Source organism: Pelophylax lessonae (genome assembly GCF_965119305.1).
Source record: "Pelophylax lessonae genome assembly, chromosome: 4".
NCBI lineage: Eukaryota > Metazoa > Chordata > Amphibia > Anura > Ranidae > Pelophylax > Pelophylax lessonae.
In genome coordinates this window covers 642,996,879-643,017,247 of record NC_138771.1, presented here as the reverse complement: position 1 = coordinate 643,017,247, position 20,369 = coordinate 642,996,879, and the positions used below count along the sequence as shown (strand labels likewise).

At 44.1% G+C, this 20,369-nt stretch overlaps 1 protein-coding gene across 1 annotated transcript in view; it reads right to left on the bottom strand.

The window, feature by feature from the left end:
* The window catches only part of LOC309552937 (olfactory receptor 1G1-like), a gene marked incomplete at both ends in the record, with an annotated part of 51,272 nt that extends 31,127 nt beyond the window's left edge, over window positions 1-20,145 (bottom strand). The window contains one exon of the mRNA XM_082253843.1: window positions 19,910-20,145. Coding sequence (XP_082109969.1) covers window positions 19,910-20,145 — 236 coding nt within the window. The remainder of the gene's footprint in view (window positions 1-19,909) is intronic.
* Window positions 20,146-20,369: the final 224 nt, after the last annotated feature.

The window sequence follows — 20,369 nt, the reverse complement described above, 5'->3', positions numbered from 1 at the left end:
ACAAACACATCATAGGTTGAACTGGATGGACTGATGTCTTTTTTCAACCTCACAAACCATGTAACTTGCGTACATCCTATAACCACCACATCTTTCCCTATATATAGGGCTATTGATTACATCATATCAAGTGATAGTTAGAGTATTTTAATCGCTCACTTACGTATACCCTATTTCCTTCACATCTCTATCTATATATAGGGCTATCGAATACATCATATCAGGTCATTGAGTATCTATTGGTCAGTTGCGTATACCCAATATTGATCTCTATCAACATCATGTCTGAAAGGCCGACAAGGAGAGGCATATGCTCACAGGCCACGGAAAGAGGGCAAGCAGCCTCTGTGCCCATTGTGAAAAGTGGTGGTCACAGTCAACATAGTGCATCCTCTGCAGGCGGGGCACGCCTGTACTTTATTTCCGGTGCTGCCTGTGGTATTCAGCCACAACATGTGGAAGAGTTGGTGGAGTGGATCAATAAGCCGTCCTCATCCTCCTCTTCCTCTGACACCCACACTCACAGTAGTTTGCCTTCCACCGCAGCTGCCAAAGCGGCCTGTTCCACAGGCTCCTTCTCCAGCAGGCAAATTTCGCTACCCCAGTTTTTGAACGGTATAAAGAAATACTGTCCCAGCCATCCACATGCTCAGCATCTTAATACTAGCTTGGGCAAATTGCTAGCATTACAAATACTGCATTTTCATCTGGTAGACTCTGCTCCCTTTTGCAAATTTGTGGAATGTGCTGCACCACAGTGGCAGGTCCCAAAAAGGCATTTATTTTCACGTAAGGCCATTCCGGCTCTCTACCGTCATGTGGAAGGTAGTGTTTTGGCCTCGTTGGACAAAGAGGTCAGCAGGAAGGTGAACATTACTGCTGACTCTTGGTCCAGCAGACATGGACAGGGATGTTACATTTCTTTCACGGATCACTGGGTAACTCTACTGGCAGCTGGGAAGGATGCAGGAAAAGGTTCAGTGTTGCAGCTTGTTTTGCCACCACACCTCCAAAAAGCTGGTGCTGGTCCTTCCACATCGGGCTACTCCACCACCTCTTCCTCCATGTCCTCTTCTGCTAAAGTGTCCTCTGAAGCAGCAGTGCTCCCTAAGCGTTCAAGGGGCTACGCAAGCAGTCATGCTAAAAGATGCCATGCTGTGCTTCAGTTGGTCTGTCTAGGGGATAGGAGTCACACCGGTGCAGAGATTCTGTCAGCTCTGCAGGGGCAGGCTCAGAGATGGTTGACGCCATGACAGCTTGAGCCAGGAATGGTTGTATGCGACAATGGCACCAACCTTCTCTCCGCCATCCGACAGGGACACTTGACACATGTTCCATGCTTGGCACATGTTCTGAATCTGGTGATGCAGCATTTTTTGAGCAGATACCCAGGCTTCCAAGATCTCCTGAGGCAGGCCAAAAACGTCTGTGGCCATTTCCGCAATGCATTCAATGGCAGTGCTTGCTTATCTGACATTCAAAGGGAATTCAACCTGCCCACCAACCGCCTCATTTCTGACATGCCCACCAGGTGGAACTTAACGTTGGCAATGCTGCAGCAGCTGCACATGCAGCAGAGGGCCATCAATGAGCACCTATGTGAGTATGGCATAAGGACAGGGTTAGGGGAGCTTGGCTTTTTTTCGCCATGCCAGTGGCTTTTGATAAAGGATGCATGAATCGTCCTGTCACCATTTGAGGAGGCCACAAGGATTGTGAGCCGGGATGATGCATGCATCAGTGACACTATCACTTTAGTCTACCTGCTGGAGCACACGCTGCATGGAATCGTGGACAGGGCACTTGAGGCAGAACAGCAGGAGGAAGAGGAGCACTTCCTTTCCTCACAAGGCCCCATTTATGTAGATATCATTCCTGAAGGGCCACAAAACACAAAGGAGGAAGAGGAGGAGGATTTCGGCAGCATGGATGTTGAGGATAGCATACAGCAGTCTTCAAGGGATGGTTTTGTTTCCCCAGAAACCACAGGAGTTGTACGTGGTTGAGGAGAGGTTGCTCCTCCTGACAATGTCATCCTTAGTGACCCAGAGGACTCAGAAGCTCATGCCTCCTCCAACTTACATTGCATGGGCTCCCTGATTGTGCAAAGCCTGCAAAAGGACACGAGGATTCGTGTTCTCAAGGAGAGGGATAATTACTAGTTGGCAACCCTTCTTGATCCACGTTACTAAGGTAAAGTTGCAGAGCCCATCCTGCCTTCACAGAGGGAGCAGAGGATAAAACATCTTGAAGTGGCCTTGAAAAAAAAAAATTGTGTACCACCTTTCCAGACACTGGGAGGCCAACATCCTCTGGACGTGTTTCTGAGGCGTGTGACTGATGCCTTTAAACAATTCTTTAATCCTCAGCAGCACCCAGGGCTGTTATGTTTAAGCAACCATCGGCAGCATCTTGTAAGATCCTGGTACCTGCGGTACCCTTCCAGCCTATTATTTGTACATTACGTTCCACCATATAGATAGGTGGAACGCATCTAGTACCTGTCCCTTTAAATTCCATGACCTCATCAGTGAGTGCCGCTCTGAGCGGCTATTTCAACCGCCGGCATTCACTCACATGTGTTCGTGCAAACCGCTTGCTACAGCATTACCTAACGCTGCCGAATCCTCCAGCTATTCCCTAATACCTGGATTGACCGAAGACTTGCTACAACATCTTGTATCTCGCTACAAGATCATTACCTCACCGCCGGAACCCTCTCCTTACAAACCTACCAGTGATAAGTACCCCACAGGGGAATACCTTCCTAATCTACTTTCACTACTACTCTGCTTACTAAAGACTATTGCTACTCTAAGAACTATACTTTCACATATAAACATATCACTCCAGGAACATCTTTAATGAGTGTCTGTGTCTGTGTATGTGCTTGCTGAGACAGGCTGATGCACAATGATGAGTCTTGAGAGTTGGATATGGTAGTTCAACACATCTCTACATGACTACTGAGTGTAACTTCCGCAGCTGCAAATCCACACCACACAAATAAACGCCGGAGCGTTACAGATTGCACGAACCTGAAAAATGGATTCAGCGGAAATAGCTACACATGTGATACAACTATCACAAAAGGTAGATTCATTAATTCTTTCACTTACTGAAGTGAAAAATGAAAACCAGACCTTGAGACAGCAGATAGCCCGTGTTTCACAGCTCACTGCTGCCCAACCCCGTGAGCCCAAAATAAACCCTCCACAAGTGTTTACGGGTGATCGGAAAAAATTCAGTGAATTTAAAAACGCATGTCAATTGCTTTTTAATCTAAAACCTCGTACTTACACTACAGACCAATTAAAAGTCTGCACCACTATATCATATATGTCAGGTGATCCACGGGCTTGGGCAGACTCTCTTATTGAGAAAAATGACCCTCTTCTCAACTCCTATCCTACGTTTTTAGCAGAGCTCTCTAGCCTATATGAAGACTCTAATAGGCAGAGTACTGCTGACAGCCAATTGAGGGCTTTAAAACAAGGAAGGAGACCTGTTGAAGATTTCGTAGCAGAGTTCAAGAGATGGACCCTTGATTCAGAGTGGAATGATGCATCTCTGCGAACCCAGTTCAGGCTTGGGTTATCTGAAGCCATAAAAGACGAGCTCGCCCGAGCGGATTTACCTGGCACCTTGGATGCCTTGATACAACTTAGTATCAAAATAGATAGACGATTACGAGAGAGAAAGGCTGAGAAAATAGGAATCCCATTACCCAACCCTTCTCGGGAGTCGTCCTTTGATCCTACTCCTATGGAGGTAGGAACCATCCGCCCACAAATATCGTCTACTGAAAAGGCCAGGAGAAGAACAGAAAATCTCTGTATGTACTGCGCCTCCGCTGAACATTTGATAAGCGTTTGTCCCCTTGTCCACAAGAAAAAGGGTGAGTGTTCACAGGTCTTGCTGGGGGGATTAACGACTTCTTTTACTAATCCCTATCTCTTTATTCGTTTGATCTTGCAGTGGGACCAAATTAGGATCACCACCAAGGCCATGATCGACACAGGATCTTGTGGGAACTACATTGACACTAGTTTTGTTGCTTTAAATAAAATACCTATTATTTCAAAACCCAAACCTGTCTCTGTTAGTTTGATTAACGGTATTCCGTTATCTTCTGGTCCAATTGCCACTCAGACACAAGCACTCCTTGCTACTGCTAACGAGTCTCATGTTGAGACCACCACGTTTGATGTGTTACCCTCACCACATTTTCCCATTATTTTGGGACTTCCCTGGTTACATATACATCAACCAACTATTGATTGGAAGGCACGGTCCCTAACCTTCCCTTCTCACTATTGCGAGGTCACGTGTAACCTCCAATCTCAAAAGAAGATCCTGTCCATGGTGTCAGAGGAAATTACACCACCACCATGCTATCAGGATTTATCAGAAGTCTTCCTTGAGAAAAATGCTCAAGTGTTGCCTCCCCATAGGGACTACGATTGTTCTATTGACCTACTCCCTAATAGTAAGCTACCTTTCGGTCATGTTTATCCTCTTTCTAAGGATGAACTTTCTCATCTCAAGGAATACTTGGATGAGAACTTAGCGAAAGGGTTCATTAGACCCTCTACTTCTTCCACAGCTGCAGGACTTTTTTTTGTCCGCAATAAGGATTTAAGCCTTCAGCCTATTATTGACTATAGGCAATTAAATATTATTACGATAAAGGATCGCTATCCCTTACCTCTCATCCCGGAACTGATTGAACAAGTGCGTGGAGCCACTTACTTCTCAAAGTTAGACCTTAAAGGGGCTTACAATCTCATCCGCATCCGTAGTGGGGATGAGTGGAAGACGGCATTCAGAACTAGATACGGACTATTCGAATATCTAGTGATGCCGTTTGGGTTGTGTAATGCTCCCGCAGCATTTCAGCGGTTCATAAACGACATCTTCCGAGATCTACTCGATGTCTGTGTCGTAGTATATCTGGACGATATACTCATTTACTCTCAATCCTTGTCTGAACATAAAAGACATGTAAGACTTGTGTTGTCCAGATTGCTCGCACACAACTTGTACGTAAAACTGAAGAAATGCCTATTCCATAAGGAAGAGGTGTTATTCTTAGGATACATCATATCCAAGAACAGCATCAAGATGGATATGAGCAAGATATCCTGTATTCTGGATTGGCCTGTACCAACAACTCTTAAGGCCTTACAACGATTTCTTGGATTCTCAAACTTCTATAGGAAGTTCATCAAGAACTTCTCGTCTATTGTGAGACCACTCACACAACTTACAAGTGTTAAGCAAACATTTAAATGGTCTGAAGAAGCAAATAAAGCGTTCAGCTTGTTGAAATCAAGCTTCACTACCGCTCCCATACTACGCCATCCAGACCCATCCCTCCAATACATCCTGGAGGTAGATGCGTCAAATATGGCTGTAGGAGCAGTTTTTTCCCAACGACCTACGAATACTTCACCACTTCATCCAGTTGCCTTCTTCTCTAAATCACTAAGTAACCCAGAGGTGAACTACCCAGTGGGTGAAAAAGAGTTACTTGCCATGAAGTTGGCACTGGAGAATTGGCGACATCTACTTGAGGGCACCCGGTTGCCAATACTCATATATACAGACCATAAAAACCTCCAATATCTCCAGACCAACAAGACCCTTTCCCATCGACAGGTACGTTGGTCACTATTCTTCCTAAGATTCAATTTCTTAGTGACCTATACACCTGCAGACAAAAACAAGAAGGCAGATGCGTTATCACGGTTAACCGAAGATAACTGTGCCGAAATTCCTTCATTACCTATAATACCCCATGACCGTATTATTGGTGTTGTTTGTCCCTTAAAGGAAGAGATTCTGCACAGTCTAAGACTGGATTCACCACCACCTCAACTAAGTACTGATGCAGAAGGCTTCCGCTACTTTAACGACAAACTCTACATACCTCCCGGTATGCGTACCAAAATCTTGGAGTTATCCCATGACGTACCTATGGCAGGACATATGGGTATGACTAAGACATTTAATTTGCTCACTAGGCAATTTTGGTGGCCTGGGGTGAAGACGTCTGTACAAAAATTCATGTGACAAAAATTCATGTGACATCTGTGCAAGGTCCAAAATTGACACTACAAAACCTTCTGGTTTACTTTGCAGTCTACCAATACCCAAAGTTCCATGGGAAGTTGTGTCTTTAGACTTCATAGTGGAATTACCACCGTCCAAGGGATTCACTACCATCCTAGTGTCAGTGGACCATCTGACAAAAATGGCACATTTTATTCCCATTCACAGACTACCTTCATCTAAGGAAACAGCGGAATTGCTAGTAAAATATGTGTTCAAACTACATGGAATTCCAAAGACACTTTTATCTGACCGGGGCTCGCAGTTCATTTCTATGTTTTGGCAAGCTCTATGTCACATACTGCGCATTGAGCGAAAACTTACTTCCCCCTATCACCCGCAGACCAACGGACAAACTGAAAGAGTCAACCAGTGTATTGAACAATATTTGCGTTGCTACACCTCATACCTACAGGATGATTGGGTGGACCTCCTCCCTCTGGCAGAATTTGCTTATAACAATGCAACCCACAGTACTACTAAGCAAAGTCCATTCTACCTGAACTATGGGTTCCATCCCACAATTCTTCCACCACGCATCCTACCATCAAGTAACCCAGTAGCCTCTGACTATCTCACCCAAATAAAAGACTCTTTGGGGTTACTTAACACCACCATCTCACATGCTCATAGCCAACAAAAGAGGTACTATGACCTCCGCAGAAGACCTTCGCCTCAATATGCTATTGGGGATCTTGTTTGGCTATCTACGAGGAACTTGAGGTTGAAAATTCCTAGTAAAAAGCTTGGACCTCTATTCCTAGGACCTTTCCCAATTGAGAAGCTCATTGGGGAATCTGCATTTCGACTCACTTTACCGGCAGATCTTAAAATACACCCCATGTTCCATGTATCTCTATTGAAGCTACATACACCCAACCAAGGGATTAGACCTACCATCGCGCCTCCACCTCCAATACAAGTACAAGAAGAATTTGAGATTAAAGAAATTTTGGATTCTCGTATCCACAGAGGAAAGCTCCAATATTTCATAAGATGGAAAAATTATGGTCCCCAAGATGACACCTGGTGGGATGCTTCTGACGTCCACGCACCCAGGCTTATACGAAGGTTCCACTCCAAATACCCGGAGAGACCAGTGTTATAGGCCTTCCGGAGCCGGCCTTAGGGGGGGGTACTGTAAGATCCTGGTACCTGCGGTACCCTTCCAGCCTATTATTTGTACATTACGTTCCGCCATATAGATAGGTGGAACGCATCTAGTACCTGTCCCTTTAAATTCCATGACCTCATCAGTGAGTGCCGCTCTGAGCGGCTATTTCAACCGCTGGCATTCACTCACATGTGTTCGTGCAAACCGCTTGCTACAGCATTACCTAATGCTGCCGAATCCTCCAGCTATTCCCTAATACCTGGATTGACCGAAGACTTGCTACAACATCTTGTATCTCGCTACAAGATCATTACCTCACCGCCGGAACCCTCTCCTTACAAACCTACCATTGATAAGTACCCCACAGGGGAATACCTTCCTAATCTCCTTTCACTACTACTCTGCTTACTAAAGACTATTGCTACTCTAAGAACTATACTGTTACATCTAGCATCTGCACCGCTACTTAGATTGCAAGCTCTTGAGCCTATTACCATCTTGTCACTGCACTAGCCTAGCATCTCCTGTACACTTCATCTGCTCTTCACTACCACCTGCTACATGATTGCTATCCTAAGTGCTTACTATCACCATCTGTTACCTCTTACCATTGCTATCACTACCACGCCTGTCCCCTCAGTATCACCTCTATACTTTCACATATAAACATATCACTCCAGGAACATCTTTAATGAGTGTCTGTGTCTGTGTATGTGCTTGCTGAGACAGGCTGATGCACAATGATGAGTCTTGAGAGTTGGATATGGTAGTTCAACACATCTCTACATGACTACTGAGTGTAACTTCCGCAGCTGCAAATCCACACCACACAAATAAACGCCGGAGCGTTACACATCTCCATCATATGGTGCATGATCATCTAGGCGCAAGAGTGTAATGTTCTGGTACCTTTGGTACCCTAATTCCACTTTCCTTAAGTGTATGCGCCCCACCATTCTCTTTTGGAGGTATCTCAGCGTTTCTCTACATGACTACTGAGTGGAATATTTCTGCAGCTGCAAATCCACATTATTCAGAAAACGCAGGAGCGTTACAGATTGAACGAACCATAAAATGGATTCAGCAGAATTAACCACTCAGGTGACACAATTAAAACAACAAGTAACTGCGTTAATACACGCACTTACTGAATTAAAAGAAGACAATCAGGCTCTGACGCAGCAGGTAACCAGACTGACACAACTTACCGCTGCTCAGCACCCTGAACCCAAAATAAATCCTCCTTTAGTATTTACAGGCGATCGCAAAAAATTTTGTGAATTCAAAAACGCATGTGAATTACTTTTCTTGCTAAAACCCCGTACCTACCTTACTGATCATATCAAGGTTTGCACTATTATTTCTTACCTAACAGGCGATCCACGGGCCTGGGCAGACTCTCTCTTTGAGAAAAACAATCAGTTTCTCAACTCCTACGCTTCATTTCTAGCAGAACTTACTAGCCTATATGATGACCCCAATAGGCAAAGTACTGCCGATCTTCAATTGAGGTCCTTAAAACAAGGTAGGAGACCTGTGGAAGACTTTGTGGCAGAGTTCAAGAGATGGACCCTTGATTCAGAGTGGAATGATGCATCTCTGAGAACTCAATTTAGGCTTGGCCTATCAGAGGCCGTTAAAGACGAGCTCGCCCGAGCGGATTTGCCGAAAACCCTGGATGCATTGATACAACTCAGTATCACCATAGATAGAAGGCTATGAGAAAGAAAGGCTGAAAAAATGGGAATGCCATTATTCAGTTCTTCTCGGATTTCGGCCGTTGACCCTACTCCTATGGAGGTAGGAACCATACGCCCACCTCTATCAACTACGGAAAGAGCCAGGAGACGATCTAGTAATCTCTGCTTATACTGTGCATCCCCGGATCACATGATAAACGTCTGTCTCCTTGTCTACAAAAAAAAGGGTGAGTGTTCATATGTCCTCCTAGGGGGATTGACAACTTCAATTACTAACCCTTACCTTTTTGTTCGCTTGACATTGCAGTGGGACCAGACCAGGATTACTACTAAGGCCATGATTGACACAGGATCTTGTGGAAATTATATTGACATACGTTTTGCTGCTTTAAATAAAGTCCCTATTATTTCTAAACCTAAACCTGTCTCAGTGAGTCTTATTAACGGTGTTCCTTTATCTTCTGGCCCGATCACTGATCAGACACAAGCACTCCTAGTCACCACTAATGAGTCTCATATGGAGACCACCACCTTCGACCTAATACCTTCACCCCACTTTCCCATTGTTTTGGGACTTCCCTGGTTACACACACATCAACCAACCATAGATTGGAAGGAACGGACCCTGGCCTTCCTCTCTTGCTATTGCGAGGGTACGTGTAACCTCCCGTCTTATGGGAAGATCCTGTCTGTGGTGACAGATGAGATTGCACCACTATGCTATCAGGATCTGTCTAAAGTTTTTCTTGAGAAAAATGCTCAAGCACTGCCTCCCCATAGGGACTATGATTGTACTATTGATCTACTCCCAAATAGCAAATTGCCGTTCGGTCATGTTTATCCTCTTTCGCAGGATGAACTTTCCCATCTCAAAGAATATTTGGATGAGAATTTGACAAAAGGTTTTATTAGACCTTCCACTTCTTCCACAGCAGCAGGACTCTTTTTTGTCCGCAATAAGGAATCAAGTCTCAGGCCTATTATCGACTATAGGCAATTGAACGCTATTACAATAAAAGATCGCTATCCTCTACCGCTTATCCCTGAGCTCATTGAACAGGTGCGTGGAGCTACCTATTTTTCAAAATTGGACCTGAAAGGGGCATACAATCTAATCCGAATCCGTGATGGAGATGAGTGGAAGACGGCATTCAGAACCAGATACGGATTGTTCGGGCTATGTAACGCCCCCGCAGCCTTCCAACGATTTATAAATGATATCTTTAGAGACTTACTGGATGTCTGTGTTGTGGTATATCTGGACGATATACTTATTTATTCACGATCCTTGTCTGAACATATAAAACATGTAAGACTTGTGTTATCGAGATTGCTTGCACACAACCTATACGTGAAACTAAAAAAAATGCTTATTTCATAAAGAAGAAGTATTATTTCTAGGATTCATCATATCCAAAACAGGAATCAAGATGGATATGAGTAAGATATCCTGTATTCAGGATTGGCCTATACCAACCACCCGCAAAGCGCTACAGCGATTCCTTAGATTTTCAAACTTCTATAGGAAGTTCATCAAGAACTTCTCTGCCATTGTGAGACCCCTCACACAACTCACGAGCATTAAGAGACCATTCAAATGGTCAGATGAAGCAAATGAAGCTTTTCACCTGTTAAAGACAAGTTTTACTTCTGCTCCCATACTACGCCATCCAGACCCATCCCTCCAATACATTCTGGAAGTAGATGCGTCAAACATGGCAGTAGGAGCAATACTCTCCCAACGACCAACTAACACTTCACCACTCCATCCAGTCGCCTTCTTTTCTAAATCCTTAAGCAGTCCAGAGGTAAATTACCCAGTGGGTGAAAAGGAACTGCTTGCTATAAAACTGGCTCTGGAGAATTGGCGACATCTACTCGAAGGCACCCGATTACCAATACTCATATATACAGATCATAAAAATCTTCAATATCTTCAGACTAACAAAACCCTCTCCCACCGGCAGGTACGATGGTCACTATTCTTCCTAAGGTTTAACTTCCTAGTGACCTATACACCTGCAGATAAGAATAAAAAAGCGGATGCGCTATCACGACTAACTGAAGAAAATTACTTCGAAATCCCTTCCGTTCCTATAATACCTTACAAGCGTATTATTGGGGTTGTCCGTTCCTTAAAGGAAGAGGTTCTGCATAGTATAAGTTTGGATTCACCCCCACCACAACTAAGTACTGATGCAGAAGGCTTCCTCTACTACAACGACAAACTTTACATACCCCCTACCATGCGCACCAAGATCTTGGAATTGTCGCATGATGTGCCTATGGCAGGACATATGGGTATGACAAAGACTCTTAATTTGCTTACCAGGCAGTTCTGGTGGCCTGACATGAAGACATCTATACAGAAATTCGTCTCTTCATGCAATGTCTGTGCCAGGTCCAAAATTGACACTACTAGACCATCCGGTCTACTATGCAGTCTACCAATACCCCAGACTCCATGGGAAGTTGTGTCCTTGGACTTTATAGTAGAACTACCTCCTTCCAAAGGATTTAATACCATCTTGGTGTCAGTGGACCATCTGACAAAAATGGCACATTTCATTGCTATTCGCAGACTACCTTCGTCCAAACAAACAGCGGAACTACTGATGAAACATGTCTTTAAGTTACATGGTATCCCGAAAACTCTTTTGTCTGACCGTGGATCGCAATTTATCTCCAAGTTCTGGCAAGAACTATGTCACATACTACGAATTGAGCGGAAGCTCACTTCTCCCTACCATCCTCAGACCAACGGACAGACTGAAAGAGTCAACCAGTGCATCGAGCAATATTTACGTTGTTACACTTCATACCAACAGGATGATTGGGTGGATCTTCTCCCTCTGGCAGAATTTGCCTACAACAACACAACCCACAGTACGACCAAACCGAGTCCGTTCTACTTGAACTATGGGTTTCATCCCACTATTCTTCCACCACGCATCCTTCCTTCAAATAACCCAGTAGCCTCAGACTATCTTACCCAAATAAAGGACTCTCTGGGTTTACTTAATACTACCATCGCACACGCTCATAGTCAACAAAAGAAGTACTATGATCTTCGTAGAAGACCTTCTCCTCAGTATGCTATTGGGGACCTCGTTTGGCTCTCAACAAAAAACTTAAGATTAAGGATCCCTAGCAAAAAGCTTGGGCCTCTGTTCTTGGGACCTTTCCCAATCAGGAAACTTATTGGAAAAGCTGCAGTACAGCTCACATTACCAACAGACCTCAAAATACATCCCATCTTCCATGTGTCGCTACTGAAGCCCCATGTTCCTGACCAAGGAATAAGGCCTACTATCCCACCTCCACCTCCTGTAAAAGTTGAAGGTGGAGAAGAATATGAGATAAAAGAGATTCTGGATTCTCGTATCCACAGAAGAAGACTTCAATATCTAGTCCGATGGAAGAACTATGGGCCCCAAGACGACACCTGGCTAAATACCTCTGACATACATGCCCCTAGACTAATTCGCAATTTTCACGCGAAATTCCCGGAAAAACCAGCTCCAGAGGCCTTCAGGAGCCGGCCTTAAGGGGGGGGGGTACTGTAATGTTCTGGTACCTTTGGTACCCTAATTCCACTTTCCTTAAGTGTATGCGCCCCACCATTCTCTTTTGGAAAGGTGCGCATACACCTTTAAGACCGATGCTGTCATCATTGAGCGCCGCAGGAGCGGCTATTTCAACCGCCGGCGGTCTCACTAGCATTGTTCGTTCAACGCCGCATAACCTGCCTTGAAGCTCGCATGCTTGCAAGTATACCTCGCTGTCGGAACCTCGCTGCTGATCCCTGTATCCCGCTACCGGATCACCCGCTCTTACCGAACCTCTCCTCTGCTACTTGCTACTAGTGATAAGTACCCCACAGGGGAATCCTCCATAACCTTCATACTAAAGCTTACACTACCTAGCTCTGCATACTAAGGACTGTTACTACATCTGCACTATCTAGATTGCTAGCTCTTGAGCCTACTATCATCTGCTCTTGCACTGGGTTAGTCTCTCCTGTATGTCATCTGCTATCCTATCATCTACTACCATACATGATTGCTAACCTATCTGCATCCCACCTGTTACTATCTCATTCTCAAGAACATTCCTCTCAAGTGTCTGTCACCTATCGTCTCTACTCAAACCTGTCTCTTCAGCCTATCACCACTATACTACTATATACATAGATCACTCCAGGAACATCTTATTGAGTGTGTATATTTGTATGCTGAATTAGAGACTACCCACTATGATGAGTCTTGGGAGTTGGGATAGGTATCTCAGCGTTTCTCTACATGACTACTGAGTGGAATATTTCTGCAGCTGCAAATCCACATTATTCAGAAAACGCAGGAGCGTTACAAAGAGCAGACTAGGAGACTTTTCCAGCTGAGCATCCACTGGGTTACTTGGTCTTGAGTATGGACCACTGGCCAGAACTTTCTCAATATGCAATGGAGCTACTGGCCTGTCCTGCTTCCAGTGTGCTTTCCGAACGGACGTTCAGTGCTGCTGGAGGTTTTGTGACAGATAAAAGAGTGCGTCTGTCCACAGGCTCTGTTGACCAGCTGACTTTTATCAAAAAGAACCAGTCCTGGATCAACAAGAGCTATCAAGCCCTTTGATGCTGATGTAACATGTTGAATTTGCTAGGGGTCTGCCATCCCTTGAAGACTGCATATGCTGCCTTTTCTATTCCTCTACCTTCATTCTGCTAGCTTCCAACAATGTTTTTGGTTTAGGTCACTACCAACCCCCAAGGCCTATTTTTTCTGCACTTGCATGATAGGTGCATACAATTTAAATGTCGTATGTAATTTTTAAAAGCAGGCCCTGTCCCTGTGCCCTGCTAACTGTGAGGGGTTACGTTGTTCAGGCACCACCAACACCAAAGGCCCAATATTTTTGCACCTGTATGACAAGTACATGCAATTTCAGATTTGTATGAAATTCTTACCAGCAGGTCCCATTCCTGCACCCAGCAAGAATAACTGCAAGGGCTTGGTTACTTTGTTCAGGCACCACCAACACCAAAGGCCAAATTTTTGGCATCTGTATGACAAGTACATGCAATTTCAAATTTGTATGGAATTCTTACCAGCAGGTCCCGTTCCTGCGCCCAGCAAGAGTAACTGTGAGGGCTTGGTTAGGGTGTTCAGGCACCACCAACACCAAAGGCCCAATTATTGGCAATTGTATGACAAGTACATGCAATTTCAAATTTGTATGGAATTTTTACCAGCAGGTCCCATTCCTGCACGCAGCAAGAGTAACTGTGAGGGGTTGGTTATGGTGTTCAGGCACCACCAACAGCAAAGGCCCAATTTTTGGCACCTGTATAGTACATTCAATTTCAAATTTGTATGGAATTCTTACCAGCAGGTCCCATTCCTGCACGCAGCAAGAGTAACTGTGAGGTGTTGGTTACGGTGTTCAGGCACCAACAACACCAAAGGCCCAGTTTTTGCACCTGTATAGTACATTCAATTTTTGGCACCTGTATGACAAGTACATATGATTTCAAATTTGTATGGAATTCTTACCAACAGGTCCCATTCCTGCACCCAGCAAGAGTAACTGCGAGGGGTTGCTGTGTTCAGGCACCATCAACAACCAAGGCCCAATTTCAGTTTCATTTCCTAGCGATACTAACCTTCCAGGTCCCCATCACTCCAGCCAGTTTGCCTAGCCGCCACCCAATCTTGGCCAGGTCAGATGACAGCACGGCGCCCCCACTAGATCACTGATAAGAACACATACAACTCTTGATCTTTGCCAATTTCAAATTGGTATGGAATTTTTACCTGCAGTGTATGTTCCTGCGCCCAGCAAGAGTAACTGCGAGGGGTTGTGGTGTTCAGGCTCCCCCAACACCCAAGGCCCAAATTTTCTGCACCTCTATGACAACTGACAAGTACATGTGATTTCAAATTTGTATGGAATTCTTACCAGCAGGTCTCATTCCTGCGCCCAGCAAGAGTAACTGCAAGGGGTTGTGGTGTTCAGGCTCCACCAACACCCATGGCCCAATTTTTCTGCACCTCTATGACAACTGACAAGTACATGCGATTTCAAATTTGTATGGAATTCTTACCAGCAGGTCCCATTCCTGTGCCCAGCAATAGTAACTGCGAGTAGATGTGGTGTTCAGTCACCACCAACAACCAAGGCTCAGTTTTTCTGCACCTGTATGACAAGTACATGCAATTTCAAATTTGTATGGATTTTTTAGCAGCAGGGCCTGTTCCTGCGCCCATCAAGAGTAACTGCGAGGAGTTATTGTGTTCAGGCACCACCAACAACCAAGCCCCAATTTTTCTGCACCTGTATGACAAGTTCATGCGATTTGAAATTTTATATGTATATTTGTATATGACATTTTTTGCTTTAGAAATGTCAGTATTGCTGCAGCAGGCTACATACATCATAGAGATGCACTACTTTACAGGCACATTCAGGGGACCCCCCAGGAACGATATTTGAAGGAATTTTTCATTTATACAGTTTCACTTTAAGCTTTATTAAAATCAGTAAATCACTGCTTCTTTAAAAACAATCATTTTTTAAAAATGTTTTTTTCATTGCTACATTTTCCCCAGGTCAGTACCCGGACTCCATACACTTTTTTGGGGCAATAACTTGTATTTAAGCCTTCAAAGTGAGGCCATTTGTTTTTCGAGGTTCATGTCCCATAGACTTCAATGGGGTTCGTTTGTTCGAACAACATTTTCCTCTGTTCACGGTGTTCTGGTGTTCGACTCATCACTATTCCCAACAGTCAGTCAGAGCGGAGGAAACTGTCTTCCCTCCCCAGTCAGGATCTGTGCATCTGGGAGACAGTACCAGAGAAAGGTTGTCCTAACTGCCAGATGAGGGTAAGGAAGAAGGAGCAGCTAACTCCCCTTCCCAGCAGCAGACGGTGCCCCAAAATGATGACACCAACCTAGCAGAAGAGCCAACAGGGCAGAGTGCTGCTGGCCTCTGCCCCAACTAACAAAAGATGGAGTTCCAGCAGTAGTGGATGGGACTGCGGTCTTCACCCCTATATCCCAGGGATGCTGGGCAGTTGGCCCAGGTCCCCAACATTATGAGGGAGTGAGCCCAGCCACCCTGTCTTCTTTCTAGTGGCTGAAAGGACTCCAGGGAGAAGGGCCAGTCCACGCTTCTCCCCCGCAGCAGGTATGTTCTACAAGAGAGGCAGAGATTGGCTGGGTGAGTAATGCTCTATACGGGACAATTTGCTTGGCGTACTGTTTAGGTACAGACATTGGGGGCCTGGAACTACAGGCTACCTTCAAAGTCAACCCATTTGTGGCCCCCTTCTGTGTTTGTCTCATTCAGAAAGGGGAGAGATGTGACGGGAGTCACTTTGGTTGGGAGGCCCTTGGAACACAGCTTACCTCTAGAGAGGTTTGAAAATACCTCTCTCAGTCCCCTCTTACGTGTAAGTCACCCTGTGCCTATTAAGGACACAGGGTGACCAAGAAGCCCAGTCTGGCCTGCCCAAACCAGACTTCCACAGACTGATCGGCTATGAGAGCTCCATGCGCCCTGCCAGGACAAACTTACAAACTATGTGGAACTTTGTCAAGGAAGCTGCCATGATGGATTGACTCTTTAGGGCTTTTTACCGGACTAACTCCGATTGGAGGTCTGGTACCTGGTTAGTCTACCTTTGGGGGGGAAGATATGTGACGGTACTAACCGTCACTGGGAGTGAAAGACAGATACCTAATGGACACTGAGAAATGGTTTGGATTGCTTCAAATGGGTTCTGTATTTACACTAATGATAATGTGTATTGAACTTCAATGTCAGAGACAGGCTCTCCCTATTGTCTGTGCATTGAGATGTGATGTGGATTCAGTTAAGCCTGTCTGTCCCATTTTTAAATGTTAATGAGCTCACATATTGTTTCTGTCCAGATGGCTAGATAATTAGTTCAGGTTAATTCTATTTCTGTATACAATTTCATCTGCATATGATAATGTAATCAGGCAACCCCTGACCTGTGTGTTGTAATCTGATCAGGAGGGGGATGTCCATGCTGTATAAAACTGTGTGACTGTTCAATAATGAGAAGGTCCAATACAAGCTACGTTGTCGGCTAGCTTTGTATGGGGGCAGCTTGAAAATCTGATATCTATGTTCACGACTGGGAAGAAGCCATATACTGATGGAAGTCCACAAGCACAGTGTGGGTTGTGGTTCCATTACAGTTATGAAACAAATTGCACATGTCTAATGCCAGTATTTAAATAGTTACATTGGATCAATGTAAGTATGTATGTGCCATACCTTTAAGATCCCCGTGGAAGATGGAAAAAGCTGTAATAGGCACTCCTGCTACAGTGATTGGCACTAGCTTTTGGTGGCTGTTTTGCTGCTCACTGAGAGCTTGCTCAGCATGGGCACCATTCCGGGAGCTTTTTGCATTTTCGCAATAAAGGCAAAGCATTCTCTGATTAAACAAGGTGCAGAGGCAGGGAAATGGCATCACAATCTCCATCTCTTTAAATGATAGAACACTTACTATTCAATGAGAAGCTCCCTGAATGGGGTCTGTACCCATGAATAACTTCCTAAATGGAACTGGTGCCAAGTGAACAACCTACTGTGTTCAATAAAGCCAGCCATAGATGGATCAAATCACAGCCAGTTCTGCAGGGACCAGCTGAGATTCAATCCATATATAGGCTGGTTAATTTACCCAAGTCAATCCATCAATCAACTTTAGTACAATCAACCTGCGTATTTTTTGCACGCAATCACTGCGGGTGGCCATAGCAGTCGGCAGTGATCATTGTGTTCTACTGGAAGGAAAGAATCCCCACTGGCAGAACACAGCAGCACTGCAGGAGGGATTCCCCCATCAACACTGACTGTGTTGATGAGGGAATTGTATGATTTTCTTTCCTTCCATCCATGGAGAAAGGAAATAATAAAATGTCTAATCTATGGCTTGCTTAACCACTTGCCGACCGCCTGCCACAGATGTACTGCGGCAGGCTGGCTCGGCTGCGCAAACTGATGTATAGGCACCCCGATTAGGCAGCCGGAAAACCGATCCACGGGGCTGGTGGCCGTGATTGCGGCCGGGCACCCGCGATCACTCCCGGTGGAGAGAGAACAACGGTCTGCTGGAATGAACACAGGGCCCCTGTGACCTTCCTATTTAGAATCACAAGCCTCTGTGTTGATTTCACAAGTCCCTCCCCCATACACTTAGAAAACACCCCTAGGCTCACATTTAACCCTCTGATCGCCCTTGGGTTAACCCCTTTCCTGCCAGTATCATTATTACAGTAACAGTGCATATTTTTAACACTGATTACTTTAGTAATGTTACTGGTCCCCCCAAAAGTGTCAAAAATGTCAGTTAGGGATACAATCTGTCCGCTGCAATGTCACAGTCCCGTTAAAAATTGCAGATCACCACCATTACTAGTAAAAAAAATAAAAATGACATAAATCTTTTCCCGAGTTTGTAGACGTGATAGCTTTTGCACAAACCAATCAAAATACACTTATTAGGATTTTCTTTACCAAAAATATGTAGCATAAAATATGTAGCATTGGCCTAAAATGATGAAAAAATTAGAGTTTTTATATTTTTTTTTATTGGGAATGTTATATAGCAGAATGTGAAAAGTATTGTTTTTTTTCCAGAGCTGTCGCACTATAGCACACAAAATAAAAATTGCACAGATGATCAAATACCACCAAAAGAAAGCTTTATTTGTGGGAAAAAAAGGACATCAATTATATTTGGGTACAGCATCGCACAACCGTGCAATTGTCCGTTAAAATAACGCAGTGCCGAATCGCAAAAAATGGCCTGGTCATTAAGGGAGCAAAACCTTTTGTGGCTGAAGTGGTTAAGCAGCAGGGTACCTCCTCAGCATGGGACCCAGAAGCTAGTGTAGGTCACTGTATTAGCAGTGTCTAGTACAGTGATTTCTAGCTTCTACAGGGATCATACACATACACACTTACATTGGTTCAACTTGGACCAATGCAACTATAAAAATTGCCATACCTAATCTTCAGCTTTAAATATACCTGGAATTTAGCTCTAACATTTTTCAACTTTGCCAAACACACAGAAGATCATTGAGTCATGTAAAACTTGTCATAGTTAAGAAAAATTTAACATTTAACTAATGTTTGCTAATGGAGATTGTAGGTTGAGTACACATTTTAATATTTATTGAAAAACATATGTAGGTTGTGGTTGATGATTTTAGCTACAGCTTTTTTCAAGTCTTGATTCCTCAGGCTGTATATAATTGGATTCATCAGTGGGATGCCTACAGTGTACACTAATGATATGAATTTAGTAGTATCCCCTGACTGTTCTTTACTAGGTAACAGATAAACACAAACCAAAGTACCATAAAAAATGGACACAACAGTCAGGTGGGAGCTGCATGTTGAGAAAACTTTCTGCCTCCCAGTAATAGATGAGATTTTCAAAATGGTGCTTATAATATAAAAATATGATACAATGGTGATAAAGAATGGGGTGACAACAACTATAACATTCACGCATGTTACTTCAAGCTGAACATTGGTGGTGTCATAGCAGGAAAGTTGTAGGATTGGGTCAAGATCGCAGAAAAAGTGATGAATAATATCTGGACCACAAAATTTTAATTGGGATATCATTAAAGTGTGAATGGTTATTGCTAAGAAACTTAAACTCAAACACGCGGTGACCATTAGCCAGCAGATCTGGAAGTTCATTTGCAAGTTATAATGCAACGGTTTACAGATGGCCACATATCTGTCATATGACATCGCTGTTAGAAGAAGACTCTCTGACATTTCTGAGAAAGCAAAGAAATAAAACTGGGTGTGGCAATCAGAAAATGAGAGTATGGTTTCCTCAAATAAAACAGAATGGAGCATATTAGGAAGAATGTCAGTAATTAGTAAGATGTCTAATACAGATAGTTGGGTGAGGAAGAAGTACATGGGAGAATGGAGGGCTTTGCTGTAGGACACCAGTGTGATGATCAGGAGATTTCCGCATATTGTCACACAATAAATTATAAGGAAAAGAAAAAAAATCAAAAATCTTATACTGTGCGGGATCTGGAGTCCTAAGAGGTGGATCATAGTAATACTGGACACATTCTTCTTTTCCATAACCTGAAGGCAGAACAATGGAAAAATAAAAACATAAATAAACAAATAAATAAAACACATACAAAAAAAATAAAAAAAATAAAAACATAAAACCATTAAGCCCCGTTCACACTGGGGCGACGCTACTTCCCGGGGCGACCTGTGAAGTCGCGGTGCGCTGCTCGCACTGCGACCTCGGAGTGGCCGGCATGGACTTCATATCATTGAAGTCTATGCAGGTCGCTCCGGGTCGCCCCAAAGAAGCTCCGGACCCTTTTTCTAAGTCGGAGCGACTTGTGTCGCTC